Below are 25,134 nucleotides of genomic sequence, written 5' to 3'. Positions count from 1 at the left end.
GTCAGTGCAGAGTCACATAGTTGGTTTTCTGTCTCTATTTCATCTGATCCTCATAATTCTGATCAATAGGATCTCTTTCACCTCTATAAAGTTAGCATTAGGATTTTTTTTGTCTCAATTTGAATATTTGAAAAGATCAAACTGAGACTTTCACATATTTCACATGTGAAAACATCAATTGTAAGGGTGTCCAGGCAATAAGCTTCCTGTTATATGTCATTCTTCATCTCTCTTCTTATTTCCTGTCAAATTTGCATTGTATACTACACACATACAGCCACATACATACATCTAATAAAGGCTAACACACATACAGTGGGACCCAAAAGTCTGAGACCACATTGAAAATCTGCATACAAAAGGTCAGATTCCCTTGAGTTGTATCCTTAGATTGACGCATGCGCTCAGATGACACTCAGGTGGATTTGATCTACTCATCAGAGGCCCGTTTAAGCAGCACAACTTGCAGCCAGTGTTCACTTGTTATAAATATGGCTGTGACTCAAGTTCCCAGCAGATCATTGCTCACCAAGTAGCAATGTGATGTGAACAAAGTGAAAGTCAAATTGTTATTCTAAGCAAATAGGGCCTTTCTCAGCGTCAAATCAGTGGGCAGTGCATGGAACACTTTGCAGAAACTAGATCAGTTGTATCCAAAGCACGATCAGGCAGAGAAAAAGTGATCACATCATTAGAACATCTATACGTCAAGCTTAGTTCCCCTAGAGATAGAAAAGAAACTTCATCACAGATACAGAGTTTGCTAAATAAAGAAAGCAAGACTTCAATCAGCAGAGGGGCTGTCTCGTGGTAGATCTCAGAGGATGGGTAGGGGTTTCTAAACCATTTCTCAAGAGTCCTATGATGGCAGTAACAGAAGGGTGTATATGAGGAGAAGAACAGGAGAGAGAATTGTACAGCAGTGAAACATGATGGAGGGAATATTCAAGTCTGGAGGTGTCTTGCCTGCATTGAATTGACTAGACCCTGCACAAATGCAAAATACAAGTATCTTGACCAGTTGTCTCAGATTTTGGATCCTGCTGATTGCACATTGTTTTTGAATAATGCACATTATACCAGATCAAAGAACATTGACAAATCATGTGAAGCTAACGTAAAAACTGTATGACACACTGTTTAAAGGTGCAGTGTGTAGAGTTTAGTGACCTCTAGCAGAACGGATTTGGCAGAAATGGAATGTAATATTCATAAGTTTGTTTTAAATGGTGTACAATCACCTGAAAATACAACTGTTTTCATGACCTTAGAATGAGCCTGACATACAGTAGGGAGCGGGTCCTCTTCAACAAAGTGCGCCATTTTTCTACAGAAGTCCAGAAGGGACAAACCAAACACTGGCTCAAGAGACGGCCTTTCACAGCCACCTTAGTTTCTTCAACGAGCTTGGAAGGGGAGGAGGAGGGGTACTCGATTCCATTCTGCAACCTAACTGAAATTCACTTGATACGTGAATTTTGCATGTACTTTTAAAAATGCCATTATAGATGTTCTGTTTTTACAAGTACACAAGATATTTTCAGTTCCGTTTTTTTAACTTTTGCTTTTATTTTAGTTCTTGTAGTTTAAGCATTTCTCCAAAATCGTGTTACTTTGAGAGTACTTTGGGATTCATTCTCCACGTTTTTTTTAATCATTTCTCTTTTTAAAGGACACGTGCCTTTGCCACAATTTTACCCTTAGTTAGTTTCACTTAGTTTCCATCTTCATGTGATATGTGATAACAGCACTAAAGTTTAACAGCGCTAAAGTTTTTTTCTAGCACATACTGCTGAGTCATTGACCTCTTTCTGTAGTGGCGTCTGAACGCTTGCACTCTGACATACACTTTATCAGCTGACTACACTGATGGCAAAGTATAATCTAAGCGTATAATCACCTTTATCTAAGTTCAGGAGTGGTCATTTGCTTGCACTCTAAAGAAGCTGATTCCTCTGTGGCTTGATTACTCCAGCAGAGAGATCAATGAGTAGGGTCAAATCAATACAGATCAATCAGTCTGGTTGCTTACAATTGCACAAACTCCAGGCTCTGAAAGCAGCATTTAAACATCTTTAATCACTCCTTTAGATTAACAACTAACATTGTCCCGTTTTGTGTCGTAAAGCAATTAGATAATTAGATAAGGCGACATTTGACTGGAAGAGAAAGGATGTATAATTGTTTTTTTTGATAATTATCTTCACCTTCAAGGATGTTCAGGGGTTTAAAACTACAGATTTCACAACAAGTCTGACATCAAGGCTCTCGGAGTGTGAGAGAGAACCTGAAGGCATTCACAGCTTTAAAGGATTTCTATGGTTGCTAATGGTTGGATGAATCAGATATGCATTGGATGACGGTGATGTAAGGCCGAGATAACTCTGACAATGTATAAATGTGACTGTCTGCGTCCGCGCTGAAGGACTTTTCGAGGGCGATAAAAGAGGACAAAGTCTACTTGTCATGTGTTTCTGTGTGTGTGTGCGCATGGGGTTTGGGGGGGTGAATAAGAGAATAAGACAGAGAGCAGGACTGTTTGCGTCAGGACAGTGCACAAATGTCGCTAGTTTTAATTACGTCACAGGCAAGTGGCTGTAAAAGCAGGGAAATGTGGATTACATCATGCGGTCACAGTCTATCCACAGAGAGCCTGTTATCAGCACAGCACAGGCATGAATGTGCTCTCAATGCAAATAGCTCGGCCTCACAGCCCTCTGTTAAACCTGCCCGCTGTCTGCAGACGATGAAAGATCGCTGATAGTTTGCTCAACAGGTTTACAATGCGCTCTAGTCAAATAGAAAGCGGCGGTTTTTGTTTCTTTTTCTTTTACAGCTGACTCTGTTTACAGACTTTGATCTGGGTCTGCAAAACTGTCTGACTGGATCCTGTAGAGAAGCTGAAAATGAGGTTTTGAAGGTGAAACCAAAAACCTAGCAACAATGTTGTTTGTAGTGTAGAGTTACATGAATTCTCTTTTTTGGTTGACAAAGCTGCACTAATTATAATTTTTACATTAAGAATGGATCATATGTGTAATTTGAAAGGTGTTACTTATAATGACGAAGCCACTGTTAAAGTATATTGAACAATCAGGCTGATTCTGTCACAGCTCAGTAACATTTCACTGTTATACAAACTGACATTATGACTACAAACTATGATTGCCCAAATTATTGTACACCTTTTTTTAAAACATCTAATACAATTACTGATCACATATCACGGAGAGGGAATTGATTATTGTACAAATGCAATATTTATTGTTTATCTCCATGCATGGCTGGATTAACCTCCTTTGGGGCCCTGAGGTAAAAAATATGCTGCTGGGCCCCCGTTGTCCCCCACTATACATGTTAGTACTTTAAAGCTGAATTGATAAGATCATTAATCAATTGAGATAAAAATTAAATGGCAACAATTATGATAACTTGTTAGTCATATTTAAGCAAAAATGATAGAGGGTCACTCATACTAGCTTCTCCAATGTCAATATTTGCTAGTTTTCTCAGTTTGTCATGATTGTAAATTCAACATCTTTGGGGTTTGAACTGTTGGTCGGAAAAATGAGTTAATTTAAATATGTTAACTTGGGCCTCAGGTAATAATGATCAGCATTTTTCACTATTTCCAGTCATTTTTTACACTAAACAATCAATTGATTATCAAAGAAAATAACTGATCAGTAACTGGTCATTTTCTGCATGCAGTTTAATAAAACAAAATTTTATGACAAATGATACAATATAAACTGAAGAAGAAGAGTCCTTCTTCAAGACCTGGACAACAAGGTGGAGAATGGAGGCCCTGTAAGAGGTTAGATTGTACAAATTCTCGACTGATCAAATGATGTAGGCCCGGATGATATGGCATGAACTTAAAGCTTTTGATCTCACTTTGTCTGGTTAGTAATCCAGCCATGCCTCCATTGAAGTACACATTTCCTAAAGCTGGAAACAGACCTTAAGTTTTCTGATAACAAGGAAGAAAAAAGACCCACAAATAACCACTTATTTCCATTAGCATGGACTGGTTTTGCTGTATTGGCAGTTAGAAAGAAGCATATTGAACAACAAAATAATCAGAGTAGGTAACAATCTGATTTAATTGTAGTCATGATGCTCAGGTTAATTACAATATGGGTGGACTGACCATTTATGATAACTATACAGCATGTAAATATGACAGTGTCAGCATTGTTAAAAGCCCATTTAGAGCTTGGCTAGCTGTTTCTCTCTTATCCAGTTGGCAGTCATACTCTTTTTATGAGGTACATTTATAATGTGTATCTAGCAAGTGCACATGAAATGAAAGTGGAGACAGTAGCTGAATTTGGTTTATTTTGTTGGTAGTTGTCATGTCTCTATAACCACTAATGGAACCTAATAAAGCTAAACTTACATCTCTGGATCTATTCTAGTCACTCCTTGCGGGTTCAACTTAACAGTCGCTGTGAAAATCAAATACTGTATCATGACGCAGATCAAGCGAGCGCTTCATTGTCACATGTTATAGTATGACACTGCTGTGGATTTCCTCCTTCCCATTTTTTTTTAACTGTTAATTTGCTCTACATCATTTCAAAGTAAATACTGCAGTCACGCCTTGCCAGATACAAAACAATATGCATCAAAATGTGAAGGGTGGAGCATGTAAGGGACAACCGAAACGAAAGCTCCTACACAAGGAGTTAATCACACATCAAGCCTGCTTATCATGTGTGTAGGTCAAAGGTGAGAGCGCCGACATGACCGTCTGGTATGAATGAGGGCTCTTGTGTGTTTCTTCCCCACCCTCAGACCTTTTAGACCTTCTCAGCCATGTTGATAAAGACAACACAACACATCTTATCACACATAAACACGTAGAAGGAGGCATCTGGTGGTGGAGACAGACGCCGTTACACCAGCTGGGTTCATAAATCAGTATACACAGGCAGTGACAGGACTTGTAGCCTTCAAAGCAGACAGCTACCAGCATCCTGTTTGACAGAAATGGACTCTGTGACACTCAGTTGAAAGGAATGCGTGGCATGGGAGGAACTCTGTGGTATGTTGTATAAACCCTGGCGACCGTTTGTCAGTGCGTACACATACCTCCAGTCCACACACGCAGTCAACAGGTCGTTCTTGGGAGACAGGTTTTTAGACGCACCCATTAACATCGCCTTTGTTTTGCATATGATTCCTGCATGATCTCCTTGTCTTTTGCAATGCAAAATAAACTCATACTGTGAGTGAATCCAGTAAGTGAATCCAATCCAAGTATGAAGACACACTCATTGACTCTTTCTGGTATAAAAACACGTCTCACATGGTTTTGGCGGCTGTGGATTAAAGGCCTATTTCACAGATTTCCAAGCGTATTTCTATTCACAGGTTATATTTCAAGGCAGGCCATATAAACAATGCCGAATCCCGCCCCTGATGACGTAGATTTGTTTTACTCCCTCAATTTTTCGTCCCCTGCTTGCGTCATCAGGTAGAGGATTTGGAAATGAACACCCCATCTTCTATGAAATGCATTATTAGTGTCACATATTTGCACAACTACTGTATTACTCAATGTATTTCTTAACTTGCATGATGTAGCATAAACCTCCTTTGACGTAACCACAGCTTTGTTGTCTCACATCTCTTTGGTTTAATAAAGAGTCAGAGCTGTCTATCTACACTTTTAGATGAACATACATATTTTTGATGTGATATAATGCAATATGATATTAAATTCTTAACATACAGCATAGAAAATAGTAACTAATGTGTGACTATAGATTTGTTTAATCTTTTAAACATAATCCATACAAATACATATCTCACATAAAATACATTCCATCCATTTTCTCTATGTTTCTCTAATTCATCTGATATTTAATTAGTATAGCTTAATTATACATGTATAGTTGGGTTCACATATTTATAGGTCATGTAAAGTTAAACCTGGAATCATTGATTTTTGGCCTCTAGGGGGCAGCAGAAACACTGATATATTAAGACCGTATGACTATAAGTGATATGGCAAATCTGTTAGCAAACACACATCCAGCAGACACAAAGCAACATTAGCATTCATTTAGAGTAATGTTTATATCCACCTGATGAATATTAGTCCAATATTCCCTCTCCTTTCAGCTTTGTTTTGGTTTCCACCAACTCCTGAGAAAAATATCTGAGTCTTTACCTCCATAAATGCTCCACAGTGTTCACTAGCTAGACGCTAACTTTGTCTATCTACAGCTAGGCAGGTAGTGTACACAAGGGTTATCAACCTTCTTTTTTTTTTGCTGGAAACAGCTGCCTGTTGGCTGATAATTCACAGTGGGTTTGTCACCAAGTGTGACACCTTTCACATTACACAGAATCATCAGAACCATGTTGTGATATGCAAATAGTGATGAACCACTAGAGGTCATGTTTTATTTTCTGTCTTACATGTTTAACTCCATGTTCATGACACAGCATCACGTTAAAAGTCAACATAATCCATATTCAAACAACTCACGAGTCAAACAGTCATGTGTCAAGCAGCCTTTAACAAGTCCCAGACAAATTGTGGTCCCTCAGTAAAAATCAGCAACGTCTCATGACGCCTACCGGGATGAGCAACACACACGGTTAAGACAAAGAGCAGCAGTGTGTTTCTCCTGTTTCTCCTGCTTAGAGTCAGGCCACGAGATGAACTGGACACCCTGGCAGCTCATATGACCAGAGATGTGTGGCTATAAAACAGAATGAGGTATTCATAAATGCTATACCGCTTCACGTGGAGGGCTTGAGATTGAGGGCTATGGGTAAACTTCTGTGCCAAATATAGACATCAGTAATTTCATGGTTTTTTGTATTATTATTATCATGAATTCATGTAAATGAAACATATCTCTGTTCAATTTATTGATGATTATGTTATGATCTTTTCTTTATCAAAATTCTTTGTCTGAAGAACTGCTCATTTACTGTAGTGAAATAATAGTTCTCATTTTCTCTCACATATCAATACAGCAAAACATTGAATTAGAATTCAGTGACAACAACAACAATAATAATAATAATAATAATAATAATAATAATAATAATAATAATAATAATAATAATAATAATAATAATAAACCTGGGCTTTAGATGATAAAATATACTTTCTAATGAGGTATCCTTTGCTAAGGGTTTAAAATGGCTTTATTAATAGTTAATAAAATGATATAAAATGCTTTACATGTTATATATTGAGGCAAAGAAGGGCCAGAAATCTCTGAATCTTGTTAACCACTCACTACATCTTTGTGAGATGTCACCATTACTGAATTCTTGATGCTGAAATTTCAATACTACTAATTGATAGCTTTGAAACATTTTACTTTCACAATTCATGTGCTTTGAAACTTACTTTTTCAGATTCCAGTTTTCAAAACAACTTTTATCAAGTTGTTTCAATTCAAGTTTGTCATTTTCGGATCTTGAAATTCAAGTCAAGTTGAAAAAAAAAAAACGTGATCATCTAGGCTATCAAGGACAAGCAATCAAGCCTGAATGCAGTGGATCAGACCTATATTCTCTCAAGTAATGTCCAATTTATACATTTTTAAAACTTGACATTACCCTCTGTTTAAATTTAATTGGAAAAGACAATTCAAACTGCATGGATTCAAAACAATAGCATCTGATGGAGGATAGATGGTATTTATCAGTGGTTACATTTCACTATTTTCTATTCAGCTGCTAATAAATGATTTTGGCCATTCTTTACTTACAGGCCATTTATAGGTACAACATTTGGGTTGCCAGGTTGTTAAACATCCACCATCTGTTTAAATGATAGACATTCATAAAGGGTAAAGACTCCCGCTTTCTAATAAACCATTATGGTTTACAACAAAAATGAATCTATAAAGCATTATTAAACAATCTATTAAAAGTTTAAAAGTTAAATTAAAAAGCAGTTATGACTCATACGTTTCATGAATGCTTGAGTATGGTGATTCATTCTTAAAATTGGAGACACATATCTGTGGTTAGTATTCCAAATACAAGGTCCAGAACAGAACAGAAAGTGGTGCCAATTCATCATATAAAATATATTGTAAGCTGTGAAAGTGCAATGTGTTTGTGTTTCTGTGTGCTTTATACTCAAATGAGCAGCATAAACATACACCGCCACAGTAACCTCCTCACCCCACCACACTTTCCCCCTCCACCTGTATCTCCTGACTCCAGAGCCACATCCTCCTCCGTTCTGGACACCTAATCCCTATAAGCCTTTATAATGCCCCGTGCAGAGAGAGAGAGAGAGTGAGAGAGGAAGTTGAGAGAGGAGAGTCTGGGCTTAATGACCTTGCAAGCCGATTACAGGCCAGCCACAATTCACAAACACTGCTGTAAGGCCTCCGACTCAGCCTGCAGAGACAAATCAACTGCAGTCACACAGGAGAGGGGGGTCAAGAATGCAGACATGTTGTTCAGGGTGGTGACAGTGACTGATGATACTATAATGATGAACCTCTGCACTTATTGGAAAAACTGTTTAAATCCGGTTTGTTAAATGGTGAGACTAATTGCCACTAGAGGGCAGCATAGCCATGCTGTGATTACACAACTGTCCCAGCTGGAGAAAGTGTGTCACTCGGCCAGTGCTCCCTGGTGGGCACGGAGAGTGTTGGTCTGAAAGTAACACAGAGGTGGATTAAGAGGCAGCTTGATGTCTCTGGTCAGAGGATTAGCAAAGTAGTTGGTACTAAAGTTTCCCCCTCCCAGTGTCTTTGAGTCTCCAAATCCCCACTGTTGTTTTTCTGATGCCAGCCATCTCAAACTAATCAGGTGTAAACACAATGCAGGTCAAATGTCAGCACCACTCAGGCTCGTTCTGGACTATCAGTTTATAATATAGAGCTGTTGTGTAATTCAAAATGTCTCACTCAACTTGATTTCGTTCTGGGAACTAACATCCTTTTGTTGATGCTGAAATAGCCCAGCGTGTGACCACTGACATGTTTTCAAGACGCCGTTTGTGACGCACTGACATATTTCATATGTGGCTAACATTGTTGTATGAGACAGAAAACCACCATTCTGACCACTCGCTTATTGTTTCTCAAGCTCAATGATTTTCCACTTGGCTGTTAGTTGAAACCCTAGTACCTCATTGTCCAAAGTCATTTTGTTTTAAGCTTGATATGTTTTCATCAGAGCAACTGTGGAAGTATTTCCTCAACAAAAAGAGGCATTTCGTCAAATCCTTCTGGTGATGTTAAAACATGCAATCTTTTAGTTGTAAGACTTTCATTTGACAACAGAGACATCTGAGAAGACATAGTACTCTGTGTTCTTTTTGTTTCGCATACGTGCACTGTTTGCCCTACTTAGGCAGGAAGTTCGGTGTTTTAAGAGGAGTAACACTCTCTGACCACCAATTGAAAGCCGTTTCCTGTAAATGTGACCTTTTATATGTTTTCCAACAGAGCGATACACACTATTCTGCATGTTCTCACAGTAGCATGTAGGAAAAAAAGACTTCTCATGCGTTTCAGCTGCTGGTGTTCTTCTTTTCATGCCTTTCCTTTCTCTCAGTCTTGTCGTGCTCCTGATGAATTTCATTTTTTGTGTCTTTTTGTGTCATGTTTATGTGTCTCATTTTGTCACTCGAGAAAAATTTGTAAGAAATTCACCAAAAGCTTTCAGGAACTACATATTAAGGAACTAAAACCAACTTTGATTTTGGTTTCCCAATGGCAGTAGTAACTTAAGCAGTCATTTATTTGCATTTTACTCTGATTCCATGTTAGTAACACAATACTTGAAACCCATGTATCAGTAAATAAGTCATTTTATTCAGTCGTTACAGAAAACAGTCAATACAAGGGTTTCATTGTTAGAGCAGTCCATTCCACAGCCAAGGGTGTGGTCATACTGCTCACTTCTTGCAGCGGCCATGGCAGGCGCAGGTGAGAGCAGCTACCAGTACCACAAACTCGCTGAAGTCGACCTCAGAGTCTCCGTTAAAATCCAGACCGCCCAGCAGCTTGTCCACCTCAGCTTGGTTCTTGGCTGCCTGCACAGACCAACAAAACACCATCAATACTGTTGGAGATTGTTACAAAGCTTCATCAAATAAAAGGTTCTTTTCTTAAACAAGTGCCTTGTCCAGATCATTTTTACAGCCATGTTTACTGAACTTTTAGTATAAAGAGTCTAAGTAAAGTGCAAGATAGTTATTTCATAAAAGAAGGGGCATTGTGTTGAAACTCGTCAATGTTAAGGATGGACATAATGATTAGAGGGACTCTTCAAACAGGTCAGAGTATCAGAAATGCAAAATCCACCTAGACGAAACATCCAAATATGCACAACTGTTAAATGTTCATCGTTTTTAACGTTGTTTGGTTGCAGATTTGAATGATGAGCTGAACAGAGGTGGAGTCTGGGATTGTTCTAAAATCTATTGTGTAAATTTTAAAGGAAAAGTACAATGTAACTAAAAGTATTTCTGAAAATAAAGCTAGTTAAACACGATATAAAAATGTCTATTTTAGCATCAGTTAAATCAGGTGAACAAGCGTTATGATGCATAGAATAAGCTAAAAGCTGAAAAACACATTTTCTTTAGCTCTACATTTTTTTATCATCATAGCCTGTTTAGTCACTGAACACTGTAGATCATTTCATGCAGCATATAGTAGATTCAGTGTATGAATATTTGAAGTATGAGTATAATGAGCCAGGTTTCAGTATACTTTACACCCTGGTCAGCACAGTTCTACCCTTCCCAAGAGGTGTACAGTACCTTGAGCAATCCAGGCAGCTCCTTCTCCAGCATAGTCTTGGCCTCACCCTTGCTTAGGGAGCCCTTATTGCCATCGGCAGCAGCATACGTATCAAAGGTCTTCATCAAGATGGCCATGGCTGTCTCTAACTGGGTCATTGTTGCTGCTTGAGAGGTGGTTGATATGGTAAAGAGGAAAATGGAAGACGAGCACCAGTCGACAGAGAAGATGATGTGTTGGGAGTGAAAGAGGAGAGAGGCGACTCCTTTTATACCTTTTTGTAAAATGGGTTTGGGACCAGTGATAAAACAAGACTAGGGGTTAGGTCAAACTGGTCTAAGTGTTTGATATAGGTGTTGGCTCCAACTCTGTCAACACAACCTCAGTCCAGCTACGCCCAGTGTACATATTACCTCATAAACCATATACAGCTAGTCATTTATTTATTGATTTAAGGAGAGGTCTTTTTATTACCCAAAGCACAAAGGCAAGTGAGTCTGAGATTGGATTCATTTGAGATAAAGCAAACCATAATTGTTTTATTTGTGCGAGGTATAAACCCTGTGCTGGGTATCATCACTGGATGATACTGAAACACATTTAAGCAAAGTGCTGCTGCATCAACTGTGGTTGGTGGTCATCTATGCTGCTGTGTAGGGGCTTACTTAAACCACAAAAAGTCCGTGAGTCTGCATGTTTGCTTACATGTTCTTTTCATCGCTGGCAGGCCTATCTTGGTCTAGTCTTGTTTCTTGGAATCAGCGCACTATCAAAGTAAAAAGGGCTGCAATAGCTTACATCAAAAACAACGTGAAACATTGTGAAAGTTCCTACATTTTGCAGCTACAGTATATTACTCCAGGATGCATTTAAACAGCCTAAAACAATGAGTTTGAGTGCCTGAGTCATATTTTAGAATGTTGAAGTCAACTTTAAGTCAAACTCCTACGCAGTGCACTTTTGGTACACTTGTTGAAACCACTATCAGATTTAAACTCTCTTTGCTGTATTCTCAAGAAAGTATGAGTATTAAAGTCTTGACTGACTTCTATTATTGAACTCTGAAGAGCAACATTATTTTATGTAAAAATAGTTCATTATACAGAGTCCTTTGGTTCCAATATAGATGAGAAGTGATAAAGTGTAATAGTATGAAACATGTAACTGTTACATTGTGCGGTTAACACCTCTAGCAGGGTATATCGGTGGGCTTGCAGTATACAAAAGGTAAGTATACTGTACTGTGGTATTCAAGACATGTTTGTTCCCATGAGAAAAGGAGTGTCTTTCTGAAACTAGCCGACTCATTGGGTTAAGTATTTATGTGTTAACCTCATGGCAATCAATAGGCGCCTGTTAGGCTGGTATTTATTATCTTATCAGTTCATTTCTACCTTATTTTCAAGTTAAACCCTGCCTGGGTTATGCTGCGGAGACATGACAACAAAATCATCTGTTAGGCTATAGTTCTTTCCACTGTACAAGCTAACAATTTCACACACTGCCTTACACGGTTAGACGGTTAGCATTACTGATAGCAAACAAAGGACACACTCATTGGCAGAAGAATGATATGGTCCTTACATTACTCACACGTATCAATCCCTATGGAAATCTTTGGGGAAAAATTTAAAATGTAATTTTGTTTTACCTGTTCTCCAGCAGCAGGTTGTGTCTTCAAAGGTATTTTAAGGATTTCACAGGTGCCTACTGCCTACCCAGAATAACATATTAGTGTCAAAAACTGCTTTTAAACACTTTCACATATTGCACAGGCCAGTCTACCCTATTATCTTACACACGACAAGAAAAGCAAAACATTTGATCATTTTTAGACTGACAGTAGACATTTTTAGGATGGCAGAAATACCATACACCTTCCTACTAGATAACAAGTAAAAAATGTTTCTATTGTCTTTTAAAGGGGATCTATTTTTGCCCATTTCTGTCATTTTTATATTGTTATCATGTCAGATATATATGTTAAACATGGTCAAAGTCAAAAATGGGGCTATTTTTGTAATTACTTAGCACCTTCTACAAGGCTGAGAGGCGCTAACTCTACTAGCCTTAGAAGCTACAGCTGAACTTTTTTCGGGTATTAGGACGCAAGTTAATTACAATTATTAAACTAACTGCATGCTAATGTATTAGACCAATACTTTTATCCTAACCTTAACTACAGGTTTGTTTGAAGAGCACACAGCTAACTGTTAAGTTGAACTTTTTTCAGCTCTCAGCAATACTGCCATGTTTCACAGATGGGCTCTCGGGAAATTTTAGAAAATACACATAACCTGAAATATAGAGCACATGTAGAGAGATGAATAATGTTTCATAATAATAATAATTTACAGGAAGAGATTGAATCATTTAAGATACTCTATGAGTGCTTTGTATTCTGAAAAATATTCTCTGGCCGTCGGATGCTGTTTCCACTTCCTGTCATTGACCTATTATTCACCGAACCCTTAAACCCACAGTTTCCATTCAGCATCTGTAACATGACCTTAAGTCATTGTGAAACCGGTTATCTTTACCTGCTCACAGTGCGCACTTCTCTCTAGCAAAACAAATCACAAGCAGCTTTATAGTCTGACACAAATAACTTTGTAAATAAATGCACAAACACTCCGTTGTCATTGGAATGAACTTTATAATAAACCAATCACAAAGATAGATGAGAAATTAAATATTTACAAATATATATAATCTTTTAGATAAATGCAGGAAGAGAAAATTAAGGGAACATACATTTCATACGTGCAGAAAAGTAAAAATAGAAAATACTGGGGGATCTGATTCCCTGCAGATCCTCATTCACTTTGTTTCCTCTCCGTCTGCTCAAAGTAATCGATGGATTCATACACTGGCACCTGACACTGAGAGAGACAGAGAGATTTTTTTTTAATGCTAGCACAGATTTTTCTGATGGTTCGTTCTGCATAAAGGGCGGTATAATTGACCGACCTTTGCCAATGTGCACAGTATAACCCTGAGTGGGTGTACGCAATAGGCACCATTAGTCAGAAACAGGATGTCAGTTGTATTTCATAGATATGCCTCAACAGTGGAAGTTGCAGCTTAAAGAACAGTTTGTGTGACAAACTTTTTCACTGTTTTTGACAAAGTACCGCAGTTGGTGTGGCTTACTGTGTCATGGCTTCAGCTTGCAATGTTTGACCCGATTGCATTGTTTTGCAATCGGGTCCAACATGTGTGAGTTATGTACACAAAACAACACAACAACACCACGAAGTCTAGTAATGAAACGTGGTTTTTAAATAGTATATCATATAAAAAAAGGTTTCGGTCACTCATGAAGTATATTTGGATAGCCTATTATCAAATACACTACCATCAATTTTCATAATATTTAACTTCCCTTTCACCACAGTAAAAAAAAGAAAACAAAAGGGGAACCAAGAGCATGACTGTTGGTTACCGCCGCATTAATATTTTTTCTCATGTTTGGTAAGGGACTTACCCACTGAGTGGAGCCTCTGGAGGAGGTGGTGCTGTGTTTGTCCACATCTGCCACTTCAGAGTCAATATGTGGAACCTCGTAGATCACTCTGGCTGCTATCGCTGAATCCATGAAACACACATACATGTACAGAAATTATGATTAGAATTGTTGGGCAAAATGATGCAGCAGGACATTGCATAATCATGAGACACTAAGTCATAATTATGGGATAGAAAGTCAGAATTATAAGATACTTAGTAATGTATAGTAATGTAGTAATGAAATCATTTGAAAAAATTGTGAAAAATGTTGTCCAAGATCAGTTAGATCCTCTCCAATTTGCTTATAGGCAAGGTAGGGGAGTTGACGACGCACTTTATACTTTACTGAATATGATTTGAACTCATCTTGAAACTGCAAAGGCAGCTGTACGCTTGTTTTTTATCGACTTCGACTGCTTAGTTTGCACATTAATCCAGGACTGATTTGTTGGCTTTTGGATTTTTTACCACTTTGCTCTCAGCGTGTCAAAATAAATGGTGTTTTATCTGATGTTCTTTTGTCCTCCACTGGCTCACCTCAGGGTTGTGTCCTTTCTCCTCTGTTATTTGTTCTTTATACAAATTCCTGCCAAAGCCAGTATGAAGGTCGTCATATTCTAAAGTTCGCTGATGACTCTGTGATTGTGTCGTTGCATAATGACCAGCCTGAACTTGGCCCTGTCCTCAGTGACTTCACTGACTGGTGTAAATCATCTTATCTAGACGTTAATGTGTCCAATACTAATGAAGTGATAGTGGATTTCAAAAACAATCCCACGGCTTTTTCACCAGTTGTGATAAATGAGCAGACAGTGGAGTATGTACATGAGTATAAACACCTGCCAAAGCCACCAGCGCCTACATTTCTTACGCAAGCTTCGCCTTTTTAATGTTGATTGCATTTTTTCACGATGTTTTACACGTTTCATTGAATCTGTTTGAATTTTTACTTTTATTAGCTGGTTTGGCCTTCTTAATGTTAAAAACAAAAATAGACTTCTTGGCATTGTTAAAGTGTGTCATAAGGTGGGACAATCCTTGCTGAGCTGTCTCACCCTCTGGCTGTGGGATTTGAGTTTAGTCTAATATATGTGGAAGTTTTCATTGTTTATTGTATTTTGTATGTGTTTGCTGCTGGCTGTATCACAATTTGCCCCTCAGGGATAATACAGCTGACGTTGACCCTTGACCTTGACTTATGTCAGAATTATGAAGGGGGTGGTAAGTCATAATTATGATATCGTAAGTCATAATTATGAGATACTTAATTCATGATGACGGCATAGTTAGTTATAATAATGAGATGCGTAATTCGTAATTATGAGATAGTAAGTCATTATTATGGGACAGTAAGTTGTAATTATGGCATAGTAAATCACAATTATAAGATACCTATTTTGAAATTACAGCATAGTAAGTCAAAATTATACGATACGTATTTTGTAATTACGACTTAGTAAGTCACATTAATGAGATACGTATTTTGCAATTACGGCATAGTAAGTCATAATTATAAGATACGTATTTTGCAATTACGGCATAGTAAGTCATAATTATACGATACGTACTTTGTAATTACGACTTAGTAAGTCACATTAATGAGATACGTATTTTGTAATTACGACTTAGTAAGTCACATTAATGAGATACGTATTTTGTAATTACGACTTAGTAAGTCATAATTATACGATACGTATTTTGTAATTACGACTTAGTAAGTCACATTAATGAGATACGTATTTTGTAATTACGGCATAGTAAGTCATAATAATGGGATAGTTGAGTCGTTATTATGGCATAGTAGGTCATAATAATGGGATACTTGTGTCGGCATTACGACATAGTAAGTCATAATTATGAGATACTTAAGATGTAATTAAAGCCTAATAAGTCATAATGATGGGATACTTAAGATGTAATTACAGCCTAATAAGTCATAATGATGGGATACTTAAGATGTAATTACAGCCTAATAAGTCATAATGATGGGATACTTAAGATGTAATTACAGCATAATAAGTCATAATGATGGGATACTTAAGTCATAATTATGAGATAAAGCCTCCATATTTTTTTCTTTATAGAACACAATGCATTTATGTAAAATGAAGCTAAGCTGTAATAATTCTTTCTTTTTTTTAAATAACATAAAAGCATCAATCAGATAAAATTAGCTTCTAAAAGGTGAACATGGCATATTTAGTGGCTAACTAGCTACATTTCCTTTAGAAGTAGAGACTTAAGCAAAGCTAGAAGGACAGTAAATATTGGACATATAATCATTAGATCACCAGACACATGATTCTCAATTAATGCTAATGTTGCTCCGTGTCTGATGATGTGTAAATATGCAAATGTTTGCTAACACATTTGCTATATCAATTATATAAACAAATAAATCTGTGTTGTGTTAACAACTTGTTGCGCTGCCAAAAAAAATCAGCTCATGTGGGTTTAAGAATTCATTTAGAGAGCTTGTTGGTTATCTTTAAACCACAGTGAGATTCAGCATTTATCAACTGTTTTTTTTTATCCCTCAGTCAAATTTACGACCTTTAGACTGGCTTTTCTATAAAGGTTTACTGTTGACTGTTGCTCATAATCTCATTTTGTAACTGTCAGAAACATTTTCTCTTCTTTTAAGCCTTTACAACTTCTTGTTTTTTGCTTGTACTAATTACTAATTTTGCCATTGGGTTTTACTGTTTCACACTAAGCTGTTGAAGTTGGTGACCGTCCAATCTCGCTAAACTCTTGGTTAACTCTGAGGCTTCCTGTGTCAGTTTCTTTAGAACTTTCAACAACATTTTAGCAGCCGCAATACACAAGTTCTTGTTTTAAATAGAGGCTTTTTTTTTTAGAAATACATGCCAGTTTGTATCAGCTTCAGTTGTACGGGACATTAAACAATGTGGATTGCACAATAGTAACCCTAACAGACAAGGACTTGGTGTTTGACAGTCTGATCTATAGTGAGCTAGATTACGATGCTCTGCTATGTTTCCTTGAAGTAATGAAAGCGCAACAGGATATAATACATTTTCTCATAAACATTACTGGTGATACTCTATCTACTCATGTAGATATTTTAGTAAGGGTTAGCACATGTTTTGAGCTGTTCCATCTGAGTTTACTGCTGCAACCCCAATAAATTGAAGGCAAATGGAAATTTGTGCAATCAGAGCAACAAAAATGACATTAAAATCATTACATAAAATACATTCAATTGCATTAATTACTATCGAAATCAACACCGCTATCTTTTTCAAGAAATATTTACAGAGTTACACCCACAAATGAATTATGAATATTCATAAAAAACTATTTTACTAAAGAAATATGCCTCATGAAAACCAGCATGAACTGTGGATAATCGTCAGTAACAGAGATACTGTTTCTGGAGAGAGATTCTGCTGTTGATGCCTTTAAAATGTAATTTTTCAGTGCGCTAAAGACAAAAGTACTTTCACTTCCACTGTATTTGGGTAAAAGACAGATGATTCAGACAATATGAGGCAGAAAAACCTGCGTCATCAGATCCCCATAAAGATAAATACATGTCTGGTATTCTAATAATAATACTGTACTTTTCTTCTTACCTCGTTTCCTTCGAATAATGCAGAAAGAGACGAGAGTGAGGAACAGGATTGGACACACTACAGCCAACGCAATGATCATGGTAGGTGAAGGTTTTTTTCCCGCTGCTGAGGAGTCTGAGGAAATAAAACACACAAATATGTCAGTGATGAGAACAAGATAGTCAATGTTTGTTACATAAAATACAATTTGTGTATGAATCTTAAAGTTCACATTTGTACAACAAACAAATAAGGTTTGACTTAGTAATATAAATTGCTGTTTTATGAACAGACCAGATCCCATTCTCAATACACTTCATTCAGTGTTTTAAAATCACCTACCTTCATCTTTGTTGTCCGTTTTGTTGCCTCTGTCCAGAACTGTGATGACAGTACCATTTCCTTTAGCCTCAATGAGAGATGGTATCTCTACAGACACCTTGCAGAAGTATATGTCTGAATCATTTCTTGTGATATTTGTAAAGGTCAAGGTTGAACAGGTTTGGTTTTCCTTCTGCGGAGATCCTTTAGATGTATTTGTTGAGATGATGGTTTCATTTTTAATTTCTGTTTGATTTTTCAGCCAATTAACTTTCAATCTTTCAAACGTTCCTGTCCAGCAGCAGTCAATGTTTACTGGGTCTCCCTCCATGACAGAGACATGAGGAGTCTGGGTCACAACAAGTGTGCCTGTTGAAGAAACACCTGTGAAGAAAGAGTTATACATCATTTGAATATTTATCACAATATTGTACATATTTCATCACTACAGACGCTAACTTTACACTACAGTAACACATTTTGGGCAGTTTTCAACAACATCAGAGGATATGTGATTCAGTGTGAATTTTGTGTTAAGTCATCAACATCTAAGTAACGTGGTGAAACATCACGTAATTGATTATAAAAACAGGATATTCACACCAAGCATCACGTAAATGTTAAAAACAGGATATTCACTCTTTTTTGTTTCTCTTTCAGAATCATACTGGAATTATAATGCTGCTCTGAAAGTTACTGTACAAAACACATTTTTCAGTGTACAAATGGAGAATCAAACCATTGAAAAATGCTGGTTCAAATAGTAATTTTAGCATTTACTCAGTGAAGTTATATTTGAATCAAGCTGCTTTTGTTGGTAGGCTGTAAGACGCGCTACAACATTATGACATCGTCAGTAAAGTAAATGATAATTTCAAACACCTGTTAGCGTTTTGACCTTTAAGAGATGTTTTTGAGCGCATATTCTTGCACAACAGAAGCAGTATGGTTGTATTTGTACTTACTCCAAGATGAGAGATCACAGAGCGAGGCGAGAAGCAGACTGCTCAGTAGCAGCTTCATCTTTCCTCACTGGTTCACTTATGACTACTGACACTCATCTCTCTACATCGGCTGTAAATCCCTCCCAGTGTACACGTACACCACAAACCCACACACACACACACACACACACACACACACACACACACACACACACACACACACACACACACACACACACACACACACACAAAAACAGTAATATACCGGGCATAATCTCATTCTACAATTTCTTCATCTTTCCTGCAGAGAAGTGTGAAAAACCACTACTTCAATTTGCTTCCTCTTTCAGTTAGGTGGCAACGTCTGTTTCTTTATAGATTTTTATCCTCTTAGTTCTCTCACAGTTTGAAGACATTCTGCTCTGCTTGCTTGACGAAGATACCCTTTTATTGTATTCTAAATACTGACATAGGTATAATAGATACAGAGGAGAGAAGTATTGGAAATGTCAGTGTTTCTCCACATAGATACATGTATTGGAATTGCAATGATGGCAAGGCTTTACTTGCAAAGACTTTGTTAGTTCAACATTCTCCATTTTAACCCTAAGGTGTACTTGACATATTTTTATAGTATGTTGAATATCAGCATTGGAGCATGCAGGAAGTGTAACCTGTAGGTATAGACTGTATCATCTTCATTTACTGTGTTTAGCCAGTGGTGGAATATTTCTAAGTGCATACTTAAAGTACTGTGCTTAAGTACAATTCTGAGGTACTTGTATTTCCATGTCATTCTACTGCAAAGTTCTTCTCCACTGTATTTCACTATCCCAAACCCTAACCCTAACCCTAACCCTACATGTATTTTCCACTTATAGTTACATTTTCACGTTGTGATTTAATATAAACTGATTCATTGTATGTTTACACTGTTTTAACTTTGTTTCGGGTAAATAAATGATATGCTTATACAATATGATGCAGTACCATTACTATTAATCTACCCAGTACGACGAGACAATCCTGCTGGAAGTTGGTTCAGTTCACCTATAGATAAATGAGTTGTATCGTTTTGTTTTCTGTTGTGTTGTTTTTTCACACGACCAATGGGGGGGGGGGGGGGGGGGATAATGTCTATAGATCTCCAACTCCTCTTAGATCTAAGAGATGATCACAACACACCTTGGAAGAGCAAGGTTTAAAATGACTTCACCTCCCCTCTATTTTTGAGGGGTGTAATTAAAGAATTAAATCTTTAATCTTCTCTATAGAAGTGCTTTAACTCACATACCCCTCATTGGTTTAATCTTAAGAAAATACTTGTTGCGCACAGAAGAATTGTGCAAACCAGCAAAACTTTACTGAATTTCAGTTGAGAAGATGGAAGGTGTGGACATTATGGTATTGTAAGGTCATTTTTGGCAGGCTGTACATCAGTCTCTGTGGAACAAGAAGGTAGAGATGATTGTGTGAATGATAGGCCATTGTGTACAAAAGCATGTCATTATAACAGGAAATGTTTGTGTTCTGGCTGATGATGTCTGATAAGTGTATAAATATGAGATGTACGATCGGTTTGTTGGGTTCCGTGCAATAAACCACTTTAATTCTACAAGTCGATGCATTAGTCTGATTCTTAACCCTCAGAGAAATGACAACATGCGGTATCTGCAGATGATTTCCAAGAATTCATCAGGCATAGTAATGCCAGTAATCTATTACTAGGTGTTTTTGAAAAGAGGACATAGGATGTGATGTGAGTGAGAACTGTGTGCAAAAGGAAGTGTTGACAAGCACGAATGTAGATCTAAACTTGTAGTGCTGTTGTTTTTTAGGTCAGTGTGACCAAGTATTCTTATTTATTATTGACAGGCACATCACACTGCAACCACACACACACAGATTTACACAGTAGCATTGTTAAATGCAACAAAGCTTCCCCTAGAAAAATACATTATTTTTCATGAGCATAATAAACATATAGGCTATTTTAATTTGTCACCTAAAATATCCCTACAATCCGGGCCAGTTGAATGTGCTACAGGACACCAGGTGGGTCAAAAAAGAGCTGATGGGCTCCTTTTAACCCTCAATCCCTGCACTTTCTGTACAATCTGTACAGTTTATCTGCCATCATCTTGTATATTACCTGTCCTCACATTCATGTAGTAATCTGAATAATTACATTAATTTAATATGCAACATGGAAGCACATCAAGTAAATAAAGTTCTTCAAACCAGATTTGGACACAGACAGGGGCCTGTAGAGGACAGGAGTGCAGCGAATAAAGCAGGGGCAAACTTAAGGCCCCTATTGTGTCAGCTGGTATTGTACTTTAATGGTACCTGGACTAGTCTTCAGGGTTTAGGGACTCTAGACTAGACTCTATGGTCCTTGGAGACTATATTGTTTTTTATGGCTGATTAGTTTAGTCCTTAATCGAGCAGCGAGAGCTTTGAAAGTGGTTTATTTGTGCGTGGGATTGATGTATCAGTGTTTTCATTAGTGATATACTTTTTTTTTTAAAGAGGCTGCTTTTTAATATTTCCTTGTGTAACGGTACTGCAGCAAATATAACTATAATATATAATACAATAATAACTGTAGTGTTAAACCTGGCAGTACAGAGGAAGCTCTAATTTTAATGTATTTTTTAGACAACTCTTACATACACGAAATAGACATAAAGTCAAGGTTTACATCCTGATGAATTAAAGACACTCACATCTCACTTATTATTGCATTTCATCACATCAAGCTTGACATGTTTCTGTTTTTCTGGTCACTCTCAGCCACAAGCTGCATTCACAGTTCAGAAAAAATTAAACATACTGGTCTTGTTCAGTGTTTCTTTATAACATTTAGAGAACTAAAATTGTTATCTTTCTTCTTTCTGTTTGTCTTACCCTGAGTCATATGAGAAGAGCAAAGGAACAACAGGTGAGGAGCACATCAGGAACAAGCTGATTTAATAGATAAAGTTCCAGTGTGGCACATGGGACCAGTGTGGTTGAAAGCTCGATCAGAGTCTGTGATGTGTCAAACATCAGCATTTACATTTAAAGGTATCAAACTGTGCTGCGTCAGCTGATCTGTTGATGGTCAAATTCATTCAGTCTCCAAATTGTTGTCAGTCTTCAGAAAATGTAAAAGCTCTCTTACATAACAAGCCAGTGTTTGCTGCACCATCAGCTGGACATTACTATTAAAAGAATAGTTAGACATTTTAATAATGTGCTTATTGGCTTTATTTTATTATTTATTTTTAACATGTTTCAACAATACTGATTTCAACAAATTGCAAACAACAAAATAGGAGGAGAAAAGAGAAAACAGCAATGATTGAAAAAAAAAAATACAATACACACTCCTTTAAAATAAACCACTCACATGTCTGTATGTAAATATGCAGATGACTTAGCTTTGTTTAGCTTAGCTTAGCTTAGCATAAAGACTGGAAACAGTAGGACTCAGCTAGCCTGACTCTGTCCAAAAGAGGAACCATTTTACACTGTGGTGTTTGTAAGTATTAAACAATATATAACATGTTGATTAATGATCTCTACATGTGCTGCTGGATGGATTTTTAATGATTTATTTTATGGATGTAAGCTTCATTTTTATACCTGATAATTTACAGCAACACACTGTTTACATATAAATGAAATGAGTTGGAAAGTAAGAAGGATGAACAAATAGAATAGAATAATAGAAGATTACATAATATACATGTCCAGGTTCAGTAAAAGAAGTCACTCTATACGTACTGTGAGATACAGAAACATTAGGAAAGGTTTTCCACAGGTTATTGCATCATTATATTATTATGTATCAGTAATTATAAGGCCCTGCTGCTTAACTCTAAATAAGTCTTAATTTACTCAAGATGATTTTCACACAAATATGCTTAAATTGCCATCCTTCAAAGTATTTAAAAAAACCAACAAAGTACCAGTCATGATACTTATTTAAAACACAGGACAGAGTATCTGTACAGTCCAGTTAAAAGTGGATTTTTTTATGAACAGATTCTCAGTTCTTCTTTCTCATTTTCACTTTTGTCTCCCTCTCATCTTTTCCCTTCTGATTGGTGTTCCTGTCTTCCTCCAGGAGAAGCTGAAACGTGAATGATCGATCAGCTCCGACAGTCATAACATACCATACCATTATGTGTGCTATACACACACACACACACTTACACACACACATATATACATATACATATACATATATATTGAGTGTGGTGTTACAGCCTACCTGTCTTTTCTTGGTGAGACTTGGTCAGTCTGTAGTTGAAGTAGAGGAGGGTCAGAACAAGAGAAAGGATGGGCAGACAGCGCAGCACATAGATTAACACAGAACCTGAAATGACAAACCCTCTGATGTTACCTTCTACCTTTAAATGAGACACTACATGAGCTTCTATGTGTCATTGCTTCTTATCTCTACATTAGAAATGATCATAGGAAGTGAAGTACTTATAGGGGATGAGATTTCCACTGTTGAGGAGTCTGAGGAAATAAAAAACACAAATATGACAATGATGAGAACAAGATAGTCAATGTTTGTTACATAAAATACAATTTGTGTATGAATCTTAAAGTTTATATTTGTACAACAAACAAATAAGGTTTGACTTAGTAATATAAATTGCTGTTTTATGAACAGACCAGATCCCATTCTGAATACACTTCATTCAGTGTTTTAAAATTACCTACCTTCTTCTTTGTTGTCCGTTTTGTTGCCTCTGTCCAGAACTGTGATGACAGTACCATTTCCTTTAGCCTCAATGATAAGTGGTATCTCTACAGACACCTTGCAGATGTATATGTCTGAATCCTCTCTTGTGATATTTGTAAAGGTCAAGGTTGAACAGGTTTGGGTCTCCTTCTGCATCCCTGATCCTTTCGATATATTTGTTGCGAGGATGATAAGTTCATTCTTAATTTCTGTTTGATTTTTCAGCCAATTAACTTTCAATCTTTCAAACATCCATGTACAGCAGCAGGTGATGTTTACTGGGTCCCCCTCCATGACAGAGACATGAGGAGTCTGGGTCACAACAAGTGTATCTGTTGAAGAAACACCTGTGAAGAGACAGAGTGATACATGATAGGAAGATTTATCACAAGACTGTACATATTTCATCACTACAGACGCTAACTTTACACTACAGTAACACATTTTGGGAACTTTTCAACAACAAAATCAGAGGAATTGTGATTCAGTGTGAATTTAGTCATCACATCCAAGTAACGTGGTGAAACATCACGTAATTGATTATAAAAACAGGATATTCAAACCAAACATCACGTAAATGTTAAAAACAGGATATTCACTCTTTTTTGTTCCTCTTTCAGAATTATACTTGAATTATAATGCTGCTCTGAAAGTTACTGTACAAAACACATTTTTCAGTTTAGAAATGGAGAATCAAACCATTGAAACATGCTGGTTCAAATAGTAATTTTACTATTTACTCAGTGAAGTTATATTTGAATCAAGCTGCTTTTGTTGGTAGGCTGTAAGATGCGCTACAACATTATGACATCGTCAGTAAAGAAAAAGATAATTTCAAACACCTGTTAGCATTTTGACCTTTAAGAGATGTTTTTGAGCGCATATTCTTGCACAACAGAAGCAGTATGGTTGTATTTGTACTTACTCCAAGATGAGAGATCACAGAGTAAGGCGAGAAGCAGACTGCTGAGTAGCAGCTTCATCTTTCCTCACTGGTTCACTTATGACTACTGACACTCATCTCTTTATATCAGGTGTAAATCCCTCCCAGTGTACACGTACACCACAAACCCACCCATAGACACACACACATATACACACACAGAAACAGAAATATAATGTAACAGGCATAATCTTATTCTACAATGTCTTCATCTTTCCTGCAGGGAAGTGTGAAAATCCACTACTTCAATTTGCTTCCTCTTTCAGTTAGGTGGCAATGTCTGTTTCTATATGTGTTTTTATCCTCTTAGTTCTCTTACAGCCAGTGTTTGCTGCACCATCAG

General features: G+C 37.1%; 2 protein-coding genes across 3 annotated transcripts; both read right to left on the bottom strand.

The window, feature by feature from the left end:
- Positions 1 to 9,901: 9,901 nt before the first annotated feature.
- On the bottom strand, positions 9,902 to 10,925 carry LOC134005974 (protein S100-P-like). The gene is made up of 2 exons (XM_062445021.1): positions 10,772 to 10,925; positions 9,902 to 10,039 (listed from the first exon to the last, which is right to left on the bottom strand). Exons 1-2 carry the CDS (start codon positions 10,907 to 10,909, stop codon positions 9,902 to 9,904), a joined length of 276 nt encoding a protein of 91 aa, XP_062301005.1. The 5' UTR covers positions 10,910 to 10,925.
- A 2,462-nt stretch (positions 10,926 to 13,387) lies between these two features.
- LOC134005992 (uncharacterized) lies at positions 13,388 to 19,189 on the bottom strand. 2 transcript variants are annotated; one of them, XM_062445040.1, is made up of 5 exons: positions 19,126 to 19,189; positions 18,182 to 18,544; positions 17,861 to 17,974; positions 14,239 to 14,339; positions 13,388 to 13,633 (listed from the first exon to the last, which is right to left on the bottom strand). In XM_062445040.1, the coding sequence occupies exons 1-5, from the start codon at positions 19,181 to 19,183 to the stop codon at positions 13,568 to 13,570; spliced, it is 702 nt and encodes a 233-aa protein (XP_062301024.1). In that variant the 5' UTR covers positions 19,184 to 19,189; the 3' UTR covers positions 13,388 to 13,567. The 2 variants fall into 2 exon arrangements, with proteins under 2 accessions (XP_062301024.1, XP_062301023.1); XM_062445039.1 differs by lacking the exon at positions 13,388 to 13,633 and having other exon boundaries at positions 13,989 to 14,339.
- Between the last annotated feature and the right edge of the window lie 5,945 nt (positions 19,190 to 25,134).

Source organism: Scomber scombrus, chromosome 23 (genome assembly GCF_963691925.1).
Source record: "Scomber scombrus chromosome 23, fScoSco1.1, whole genome shotgun sequence".
Taxonomy (NCBI): Eukaryota; Metazoa; Chordata; class Actinopteri; order Scombriformes; family Scombridae; genus Scomber; species Scomber scombrus.
The sequence above is the reverse complement of the archived record's forward strand: the minus strand, read 5'-3'. Positions and strand labels throughout refer to the sequence as shown.